The 11,903-nt window shown below is 44.8% G+C and overlaps 1 protein-coding gene across 2 annotated transcripts in view; it reads right to left on the reverse strand.

Annotated features, from left to right (window-relative positions):
• Positions 1-287: 287 nt before the first annotated feature.
• The window catches only part of LOC128344708 (betaine--homocysteine S-methyltransferase 1), a 40,566-nt gene continuing 28,950 nt past the window's right edge, over positions 288-11,903 (reverse strand). For both annotated transcript variants that reach the window (XM_053295446.1, XM_053295447.1), the window contains exons 6-9: positions 11,567-11,714; positions 9,020-9,202; positions 7,881-8,109; positions 288-2,183 (exon numbers count right to left, since the gene is read on the reverse strand). In XM_053295446.1, the coding sequence (XP_053151421.1) occupies positions 1,991-2,183; positions 7,881-8,109; positions 9,020-9,202; positions 11,567-11,714 (753 nt within the window). In that variant the 3' untranslated portion in view covers positions 288-1,990. The remainder of the gene's footprint in view (positions 2,184-7,880; positions 8,110-9,019; positions 9,203-11,566; positions 11,715-11,903) is intronic.

Consider the following 11,903-nt stretch of genomic DNA (forward strand, 5'->3'; position numbering starts at 1 on the left):
ATTTAACTGGGATTGTTAATCTGAGATCAGAACTCCATCAGTCAATCCCAGTTTAAATGCTGGTCAGTTACAGTGCAAATCTGGGATCCAGGCATTTTTTGCAGCCCACACAACACTGTTGAGAGTGTATGTGGCTTGGTGTTCTGAGATTTGCCAGTAAGTGGACATTGCTTTGATCATGAGAACCAGACCTGTTCTGAGAAAACCCGAATCCCAGTTAATACACTGTTAAAAGAAAAATGTGCCTGATGAATGATTTCAATATAATTTCACTCTTTAAAACAGTGGACATTGAGAATTTGCAAGTCTTTATTGGTATTAATACAGAACATTGCTCTTAGTTAGGAAGACCACTAAAGACATACATTGAGCTTCTGCACAATATTAACCAGATATCTGTCTATATGTTTAGCTACAAACAAGAGCATTTTAAAATATAAAGATTTTAAGATGAGACCTTGGTTCCACAGGGCAATGGAGAACTCCAGTTTTCAGAGCTGATACCAAAGCCTGCATTTTATGAGCTAGACCTTATGAGAATAGTCTCAGCTACTTGGTCTGGTACACCAAGGAAGTACATTGGAATGGACGGCTGATCCTGAGTGGCAAAATTACTCCTACTGGCTTCCACAGATTGTATATTTAGAAGTAGATCTGTTTGTATACCTATAGTCAGACAAGCTGTATAGCTCAAGAATAATGTTCAGACTATGCTTCACTTAAGGCTTCTATATAATTTGTAATGGTAAAGGAAAGTTTCACTGTATCTCCTTTACACTATTCTTTGTTTCTAAGTTGGACACTGTTAAGATCTTTGAGTTTACTTATCTTTTATTTAGAAAGTTCCTTTTAAGTATTTGCACTAAAAAAAACAAAACTAATATGCATTTATGGACCACAAGGGCATCTCAAGCCTGAAAGACTAACCAACAGAACTGTTTGAAAAATGATTTGTTTCTTATATGGAAAGAAAATACTGAAATTGGATGTCCACTTTAATGTTGTACAATTGTAGTGAGATTTTTTAAACTGTTTATTCTGAGCAGAAGATTTCTTCTCCAAATCAGCACTCACACCTCTTACTGTCCAGTGTTCTGTTTTTGAAAAGAGAGAGAGAACACCTCAATAGTCAAATTGGATATTAGGTGGGAGTTCTGCAATTTGAACTCCTCACATTTATCTTTTTCAAAAAAGCAGCCACATGAGCCCCCAAAACTGAACTGGGCCTGTGGTATGGAAGAGAGGCAGTTAATCCTATAACCCCACCTTAGTTCCATAGTCCAAATCCTGCTCCCCTCAAGTTACCATTGGTACAGAGTCATCAATATGTATGAGTGTCATATTTTCACCTCCAAGGCAAATAGCTTCAGTAGGGGGCACTCAATTCACACTGGGAAATTTGCAAAGGGTTAGTAATGACCCCATGCTCTACAGCTGTTTTTGTTGTTGTTGTTGTTTTAATAAAGTGGGGTGCTGTAGTAATGAAACTCCTAAGTATTGTTTCATTGACACAAGGGAATATGCACAAGTTATAGCATAGTTGTCCTACAAAAAATAGTGAGGTTTTGCTTCCATTCTTAAGAATAAGTTATTAGGAATTTGTACTTAAGTCCTACTTAAGTAGTAAGTTCTACTGAATGTAGTTACTTTTCAGTAGGTATGCTTGGATTTGGCCTACTGAACACTTAAGTGTGCTTAGTTCCCAATGATTTCAACAGGATTGAAAGATGAAAATTCTCTCAGAATAACGTGTATTGTTAGCAAGTTGGAGTTACATAACATTTGCAGTATATGGTGCAGATGCCTCTAACAACTCTTCATTTTCCAAGCAACAGTTTGGCTAAGAGGGTTTTTTGTAAAGAAAGCTTTTATAGCTGAGGTTTATTATACTTTACACCTGTAATTAACAAATGCTGCCTGTATTTTGTTCATCTTAATGTCAGTTATAGATTAAGGTAATTGTTTTAGCACATATGAAGTTGTTAGACATTTAGGCTACAACGCTGGATTTGAATTTCGGTTTCTTGAAGAGCTCTTTCAGTTGTTGTTCACTTGTTGCTTCCTTCTGTTGCATAAGCTCAGCATCTCCTTTAGTTACTCCCCAGGCATCTGGCTTTGACTGTGAAGGACAATATGGGCGGCCTGAAGCAGGCAACAGATTCTCCCAGTATTCCTTCCTAGCCCTAGGTAAAAAGGGGAAAAATCCTGTTGTACATGTCCTTAATAAGTGTTTCAGTATTTGATCATTGACAAAATATTTTTCAGACAGTCATAAGAGAATGAATTAGAATTCCAATATCAATTCATTCATTTACTATTACTTAAGTCAGTTCAGAGCAATATTTTTGAACACACAGGCCGCATTCGTACGTTACCTGTAGTTTCAGTTTTAAACCAATGCACCACAGACATTCATCCCCTCCCTCTTCCTGAACTGCCAAGTAGGGATGTGCAAAATATTTCGGGTACAGATTGATCTGTGCCCGAAACAAGATATTTCGGGTGATTCGGGTCCGAACTGAATCACCCCCGATGTCCCCCAATATTTTTTGGGGCTGAGCCTAATAACCCCTGATTTGTGCCCAAAAAATTCAGGTGATTCGGGATGACGTCTCTGAATTTCCCGCCTTTTTGCATCCATTGATTTGAGTGCAAAAAGGTCTGATGAGACGTCAGCTCGAATTTCGGGTCCCAGGGGCAAAATAGTGGGGTGGGATGGTAGTGCCTAATGGGTGGAGGCTACCACCCCAATTTCAGGGGAATTGTGCAAAGGGCTGATTTCGGGGAAATTTTTGAAGTTTTAGTGTCTCTGGGGCAGTTCGGGGGCATAGCGTGGGATCTGGGCAAAAAGAGTGGGGTGGGGTAGTAGTGCCTAATGGGTGGAGGCTACCACCCCAATTTCAGAGTGATTGGGCAGAGGGCTGATTTTTGGGTAATTGTTGAAGTTTATGCGTCTTTAAGGTTTTTCCCCATAGAGAAGCATTGAGGTGTCAGCAAATGTATAGCTTCACGCGGGGGGCAAAGGGGTGGCCTAGAGCAGTGTGGGGTTGGTGGTAGTGCCAGGTAGGGGCAAGGAAACTACCTGAATTTTTTCAAAGGATTTGGGCAGAGGGCTGATTTTTGGGGAATTGTTAGTTTACGCATCTTTAAGGTTTTTCCTCATAGGGTATGCATGGAGCTTTCAGCAGCCCCATAAGTGCACTTGCGGGGTGCTGGGGTGGCCCAGAGCGAGTGGTAGTGTAGTGCACATAGGGTGCCAACCACCCCCATGGGTTTCTAACCCATGGGGTACTGGGTTCTGTTGTTTCAGAGGTATTCTGAGTGTGGATTCTATGATAGCTAATGAGATTTTCAATGAAACACCATGAATCCACTCTAATTTGCTATCATAGAATCCACACTCAGAATACAAACAACGGAACCCTGTAACCCATGGGGGTGGTTGGCACCCTATGTGCACTACACTACCACTTGCTCTGGGCCACCCCAGCACCCCCCAAGTGCAGTTATGGGGCTGCTGAAAGCTCCATGCATACCCTATGAGGAAAAACCTTAAAGACGCGTAAACTTTAACAATTCCCCCAAAATCAGCCCTCTGCCCAAATCCTTTGAAAAAATTCAGGTAGCTTCCTTGACCCTACCTGGCACTACCACCAACCCCACACTGCTCTAGACCACCCCTTTGCCCCCCGCGTGAAGCTATACATTTGCTGACACCTCAATGCTTCTCTATGGGGAAAAACCTTAAAGACGCGTAAACTTTAACAATTCCCCAAAAATCAGCCCTCTGCCCAATCACTCTGAAATTGGGGTGGTAGCTTCCACCCATTAGGCACTACTACCCCACCCCACTCTTTTTGCCCAGATCCCACGCTATGCCCCCGATCTGCCCCAAAGACACTAAAACTTCAAAAATTTCCCCGAAATCAGCCCTTTGCCCAATTCCCCTGAAATCTGGGTGGTAGCCTCCAACCATTGGGAACTACCACCCCACTCCACTATTTTGCCCCTGGGACCCGTTTTTCTTACCCGAATCGATTCAGATTCGGATTTAATCCGAATCTGAACCGAATCGGGGGTGATTTGGGTAGCCCAGATTCGGGCACAGAACAGAACGGGGGTGATTCGGTTCAGGTCCCGAACTGAATCACCGAAAACCTGAATTGCACACCCCTACTGCCAAGGCCGATCCCAGCAAGCTCTGTAGCGCTTGCATTGCCAGACTGTGGCAAGTTGTCAGCACTTCACCAGAGCAGATGCCATTGACCATGATCATAAACGGGTCGTGCCAAGCACTATTGTCCCTTTTTGGAACTCTCCACCCATAGCGTGGAAAGGGCATTTCGATCTCTGTAAATGTCATGTCAGCACTCCTGACAGCGATAGCACCGCCACCCTCCTAAGAGCCCCACAACAAAGCTGTCCTGCATAAGAACAATTGGGGGGAGCACTACTTCTCTGTTACTCAGGAAAGGGAACATGATAACTTCTTAGGAGGGGATATATATATGAGGGAAGGCAAAGGATCGGGGTGGGGGGGCAGCCCGCCATGACCTAGGATGCTCTTGCAAGGGCTCAACCTAGCAAAGCAGTCTATGCAGACCAAACCACACTTCTGCTCCCCAGCAGCTTGCTGCCAGAAGACTAGTACTCTTATGAGAGGGCTAGTCTACTGGGGAGGACCATAGAGTAGAACACCCTCAGTCTTCCATCAGATTATGCATTCATTAGTTCAGCTAACCTACAGGTGGCCCACCTGCATGGGCCCCCCACTCACTCTGGTTAATGATAGAACCTTTGCACTATAACCCCCTCCTCCCTTGGGAAGCCTTGCAGGGACCCAAAAGAGATTGTGACTCTCCATGTGTCGGAGCTGGGGGAACACTGGTTGCAGGGGACAGATCTTTATTGTCATTCAAAATTCCTGGGTTCAGGCCAGTATTGCATTGTATGCAGATCTTCCACTGTGGGGAATTGTGGGAGAGGGGAGCCCCAATTTCCAGCAGCCAGAGGAGAACTGCAAGAATGCAGAGCCACAATTTCAGGAGACATACAAGGGTGGACATGCCCAAGTGGACAGATGGGCTGGCAGAGGGCACACTGACAGCTTCTTGGTCACCAAGATAGGGAGAGCTGTTGGTGGTATCCCTACTACTAGCATGAATAGCACAACCTAGCTGGGAGGCATCTGGTGTCTGGCCCCCCATCTGGCATCTGTGCTTGATGGGACATCACTAGAGTGGCCGCCGGGTGGGGCCAGACCCAGGCCACCATTTGGCTGCCTCCGTACCTGCCCCTGTCCCCACGGACGGTTCTCCTCAAGAGTTGTGAAGGGGTGTTCCCATAGCCTTGCACTCATAAGTGAGTGGTCTGCTCGAGATCAGCAACTGTCACCATCACATATGAGGAATTTCCCCTCTCAGCGTTGGCAACACTGTTCCTGCTGCCCAGCCCTTCTCATGAGTAATCCTAGGGGTCGCAGGTATCCCCAAGGGGAAGAGGCTGGGGCCCTTGTCCCTGGCTTATTTATTTTAAAAAAAAAAAATCAAAATTGGCTGTTCAAGAATCCCGGGCTGAGGCTGCCTTTTAAACCTGACTCTGGGTATCCCCATCCTAACATATGTTACCATCACAGCACTGTTATGGGGTGCCCTGCTTATGCTACCACCTGGAGCATTTGTGCTTGTTAACATACATCATTGTTACTTCCTTCTCGGGAAGCAAAGCACTTAGTGCCCATCCTGTCACCCTGTCCCCTTTCCCTCCTGCTTGCCAGGAGGGGGGCGCAAGGGACAGACTGGGGAGAAGGAATGCACCTGTGTGACTTTACCACTTGACAGGCTGATTCGCTTGGGATTGGAAGTGGGAGCGTCTGTGTTGCCAGGCAACTGCTTTCTTGGATCGGAGACAGGAGGGGCGGGGTAAGTGCTCAGAGAGGCAGCCAGCAAGAAGCACCACAGGCATGAAGCGGGCATGATCCCAGGTGGGTCTGCGCCACCGTCTTTATGACTGCGGTTCCAAAAACTGCTTGGAACTGCAGTTATGGTGCCGTCTGCATTTGGATGCAACGCTTTGGCGGACAAACCTCTGGTTTCGATGGCAAACCTTAGTGCAAACTGAAGGTTCAAAATGAAGTTTGGTGAGGCAAACCACAGGTTGCTTTCAGTTCAAAACTGCGGTTGCACACATTCAGACGTAATGGAGTTCCAACCTCTGCCCTGTTTAACTCTGGTTCCACATTATGTCTGAATTCAGCCTCAATTTTAGGTGTCTGGGATATGGATAGCATATTGTTGGAAATCTTATCTCTAAGCAAAAACATTCCTGAATCCTAAAAAGGTAGCTAATACCATGATTTACAAAAAGTTTAACTTCCCAAACTTCATAACTATGTACTGGATCTCTTTGGATCATTCACTGCTTCCTTAGCTATGGCCAAGAGGGCCATAATACACAGCAGTACCAAGGGAAGCAAAAATTAATGGCCATAACACAAGCTAATTAAAGTCATTTCCAAATGTCTCAGCATGTTTCAAACATATATTAAAAAATAAAAATGTCAGTGACCAGGAGTGCATGCTTACGGCCTGACATTCTCAACTGCTTGACATTCTCAACCTGCCTTCCAGTTCTTGGAAGTCTGAGCATGTCAGGCAGAGAATCTCAAGAACTAGACTTTGGTGGGATCAGATGTCACACTTGTTGGGAGTATGCACTCCCTGGTCACTGACATTGACCTAAATGTTCCTGAGTGACAGACTCACCAACAGTCATGTGAAGCTACCCGAAGCGACCCTTTTTCAAGGAGATTACTGTTTAAAAGTAATCTCCTCAGGTTCGCTGTTCATAGAAAAGCTCCAGTCATAGGAACATAGGAAGCTGCTTGAGGAGATTACTTTTAAATAGAAAAAAAAGGGGATATAATTAAAAAAAAAATACTGCCAGTCAGTGTAGATGGTACAGCTCTAGATGAACCAATGGTCTGACTGTCTACACTGACTGGCAGTGTGTGTGTGTGTATATATATATATATATATATATATATATATATATATATATATGTATATGTATATGTGTATATATATATATATATATATATATATATATATATATATATATATACATACATACCATTTATATCCCATTTTTTCCTCCAAGGAGGTCAGAGCGGTATAGATGGTAATGTTTATCCTTGCAACAACCCTGTGAGGAAGGTTAGGCTGAGAGATACATTACTGGCCCAGAGTCACCCAGTGAGTTTCATGGTTGAATGGGGATTTGAACTCCGGTCTTCCCAGTCCTGGTCCAACACTCTAACCACTATGCTATGCTGGCAACGTTTCAGGCAAGAGTCTCTCTCAGTCCAACCTGGAGATGCAAGGGAGTGAACCTGTGATCTTCTGTTTGAAAGCGGATACTCTTCAGCTTCTTCCCCTAAGGAGAATATCTTACAGCAAAGTGGTCACATGTGGTCACCCATGCAAATGCAAACCAGTGTGAACCCTGCTTATTAAATGGGACAATTGATGCTCAGTGCCACAAGAGTTTTTACACATTCAGTAAGTCTACACAGAACTTAATTTTGCAACTGCTGAATATATCAATTTACTCTACAGTAAACTGAGGGGCATTTAATTCAGTTGGAATATTTACCTTAATTTGCATATTGAGTAGGGTCTTGTCTTCTACCTATTGGCTCTGTCCAATCATTTAGGTCTAAATCTTCCCCTTCAAAACTGTACTAGTGCACATTAGTTTTGTATAACACCACAAGAGTTCTACAAATTCTTAGTACTTACTATGAATTCGGCTAAGATGACAAATTTCTAAACAAAACATCTTTTATGGGTTATTTTCCTATCAGTTAAGAATATACTTACCTTGCTCTGATCCATGGTTTGGTATGCATGCTCAAACCATTCCCCCAGCTACCATGTTTTTCAGAAGCTTGTGGTAGAAATCCTCTTTCAGGGGCCAGCTCCTCAGCAATTGCTCTGATATGATATGGCTCAAATCCACAGCACCCTCCAATGTATTTTATCCCTAAATTATAGGCCTCTCTTGCATATCTGTGGGCATCCCATCTGGTAAGAATTCTTGGCTCCAAAGCTGTAATGGTAAGCAATTGCTTTAATGTCATTATCTGAAAATTAGATTATGGCATTTTGCACAGATTTTGTAAACTATCATAGGGACTGTTTGGATAGCATTAACCAGGTTAGACAACTATACATTCATTCAATTATTTTTAGTTTCTAAGATGTTTCTAGGCAGTGGCAAGAGGTCAGAAAAAACTCATACCAATTTTATACATGTTTCTAGGCAGTGGCAAGAGGTCAGAAAAAACTCATACCAATTTTATACATGAACTAGCTGGGCCAGGTGCAGAGCATCTGCGCCTCTGCCGGTCCGCTTCTCCCCCGCATGCCCGGCCTGCTTCTTCTCCCCCATCCCATCTGGTGCTTTGTGGCTGGTAGGCTGACTGGCCTGCCACCTCCTCTCTGCCCACCCGCCAATTCCTGGTGGCTAGGCCGGGCCGTCACCACCTGCTGCCGCCAGCCCGCTGGCGGGAGCAGCCCGCTTCTTCTCCTCACCTCCACTCCGTGCTTTCTGGCTTACTGACCTCTGCCCACCACCTCTTCCCACCCGCAGGCCAATTCCCGGTGTCCGGGCCAGCCCGCCACCTCCTGCTCTCGGCAGCTGGGCCAAGCCAGCCTGCCATCACCTCCTTCTCCTGGTGTCCAGCCCGGCCTGCTGCAGCATCCTGTTCCCAGCAGCCGGCTGGCCTGGCCCGCCACCGCCATTGTCTCCCCGTCACTATCCCCTAGGCAGCTGCTCTTGTGAGAGCTGCCACACATGGGATTAGCGACGGGTGCATTTAGGAGAATTCAATATATAGTCTCAGAAGTATATTCTACATAGTGCAACAGACTTACTTTAAGTAAAAGTGAATTCGATTGCAGCCTTAATTTGTCTCCCAACTTGACATACAGCAAGAACACACACATTCCAGTCTTACCAAAGGGGAATTCTGGTAGATCAATGAAACCCTGCTTCCCACAGTCAGGTGTATGAAAAGCAAGAGGCTGTGACATCAGGTGCGCTTTGAGTTTAGCAGCTGCTAAGCCCTCCTTCATCAGTTTCACAGTTTTAAGGCAGGTTTCTGGGTCAAAATGGCAGTTTACACCAACAATAGAAGCACCTAAAGAATAAGAAGAGCCTATGAAGTGAATTTTAGATCAAATGGCAAATGTGTTCTGTGCACAGGACCACTGCTAATGTTATGTTTTCCTAATGACTTTGGGTTGGTTCCCACAACTGATCTCATGTGAGTCAGATGGGAATCAGATTCATGTCATGCACACACTCCCATAGAGCATGTTGTGAGAACTCTGGATGAAGCAGAGATTGTCAAGCCAAGTTCAAATCAAGGATTATGGATCTCTGCTTCATGTCAAGTTGGTGTATTGCCAGTTCCTGAAAAATCCTGAGTTCTTGCAACACACTCTATGGGAACACACAGGTGGCAGGAATCTCAGACTTCCATTTAACTCACATGATACTGATCGTAGGCACCAGACCAATGTCATTAGGAAAATATAATGAGGCTGTGAACATGAGCAGCCCTATCCAGGTTAGGGCAGCCTTACCTGGGTAGGGCTGCTTGTGTGCACCACTAGAATAGAGCCCAATCCCAACATTGCCTCAGAGGCAAGCCTGACTTTTGTACCTGGGCTTTTATATGGGTCAGAGGATGTGAGAGTGCTCTCTAACCCAGCTCTGGGGTCATGCTGGGTGCTCACAGCCAGAGCATATACAGAGTCAGGCATCTAGGGTGCCTGACTCCCAGGGAAATCCCCCAAGCATCACACTCATTGCATGGTGCCTTGTGGGATTCTTGGAGTCTGGGAAAATGAGTCCCAGCCTCCAGCTATCTGCGCTGCGCAGATCGTGTGGGTGTGCGCTGGCGTGCCAAAGGCGGAATGACAGATCTGTGGGGTGAGGGTAGGGGGGAGTTAGGTGAAACCCTGCCTTCATGAGAACAGTCTTAATGTCAACAAAGGTCCCGTGCACAGAGCACACTAGCCACTTGAATTACAGCTCATCTATTGTGTTTTTTTGTCTTAAGTTGTGTAAATTGCCTAGAAGCACAGATTTTTGGCAGTCTAAAAATGCTCTAAATAAATACTATGTTGATAAAGAAAATTATTAGAAGCCATTATAGACATATATTTGAGTATCCAAGTTTGTTTTAATACAGTACTGAAATACTATGTTGATATAAGACACCAACATATCAAACAGGCTGAGTATTAAAATTTCTTACTTATGGCTGAAAATAGTAAACATCAAGTTAATTAAAAAAAAAGTAGTGATGTGCACAGACCGGTCCAGAGGCCATTCTACAGGCCTCTGGACCGGTCTGATCATGGGGCGGTTCGTGGTTCGAACGCTGGGGTGGGGGTTCCTTTAAGGGCAGGGGGAGGGTGTACTTACCCCTCCCGCCACTTCCCCCCGCCAGCACGCTTTTTTGGTAAGCATTTGGGGTGGCAGTAGTACACCCTCCCCCTGCCCTTAAAAGAACCCCCACCCCAGTGCCGGATCACAGCTCTGCAGTTCCGTGCACATCCCTAATAAAAAGTGCCCAAGCGGTTGCCTCAACCTGAGAGAGCAGAGAGAGTTTGGGATCCAGGAGCACTTCCAAGCTACATACTTGTTCTTTCTGGGGGAGTGTAACCCCATCCAGAGCAGGCAGATCTAAACCATCTCTTGAGTTCTGATCCCCCCATGCCCCATTCAGTACCTCCATCTTATTTGGATTCAATTTCAATTTGTTATTCCTTATCCAGCCCATTACCGCCACCAGGCAGGCATTTAGAAAAGTTATGCCATTACCCAATGAAGTTGATATGGAGAAATATATGTGGGTGTCATCAGCATATTGCCAACACCCTGCACCAAACCTCCTGATGATCTCTCCTAGCAATTTCATGTAGATATTAAAGAGCATTGGTATCGAGCCCTGGGGAACACCATAATTCAGTTTTCACTCTGCAGAGCAACACTCTCCAAGCAAAACCATGTGGAATCTGCCAGAGAGGTATGAATGGGACCACTGTAAACTGTGCCAACCAGATTCCCAACTCCTTCAGGCGATCCAGAAGGATACCATGGTCAATGGTATTGAAATCTGCCAAGAGATCCAAAAGGATCAACAGAGTACACCCTCTGTCAATAGCCAATTGGTGATCATCCAACAGGCCAACCAAGGCAGTTAACCCCAAAGCTGGTTTGAAATGTGTCTTTCAGGCCTACTCAACTTAGGCTCCCCCAGCTGTTTTTGGACAACAACTCCCATAATCCTCAGACACAGTGGCCAATAGCCAGGGATTATGGAGAACACTGTGTGCCTCTTATTGTGATCTACCCACCCACCTTTCTCCTTGTCCTGCCTTTTCCTAAATGAGAGATACATTATGTATAGCTTTTGTTTAACTTCTTTCAGCTCATCTGATATTGCTAATATTTTCCCCCAAAGCAACAGATATAGGAAGTACAGTCTTACCAGCCTTTACAAGTTGAACTGCACATTCTCCAGGTGGTATACCATGCATATCTCCTTCTGGACCAATGCACATAGTAGCAGCAACTGGCAGCCCAGATTCCCTTAAGGTTTCAACTGCCCATGCAGCTTCTTCAACATGTTCAAAATACTAAAGAAAGAAATAGAAAAGATGGAAATTCAGGAGCAAAGTGTCCCCCCCACAAAAAAGTTAAGCCTCTAAATCAAAATATTTCCTTGAAAAAAATTGTCATTTCTTTTGAGTATCTTTGGAGGAGTGATGTCAAATAACAGACTACTTAAATCCTAGGATGTGTTTAAATGCAACATTATTTCAATA

This window comes from Hemicordylus capensis, chromosome 2, assembly GCF_027244095.1.
Source record: "Hemicordylus capensis ecotype Gifberg chromosome 2, rHemCap1.1.pri, whole genome shotgun sequence".
Taxonomy (NCBI): Eukaryota; Metazoa; Chordata; class Lepidosauria; order Squamata; family Cordylidae; genus Hemicordylus; species Hemicordylus capensis.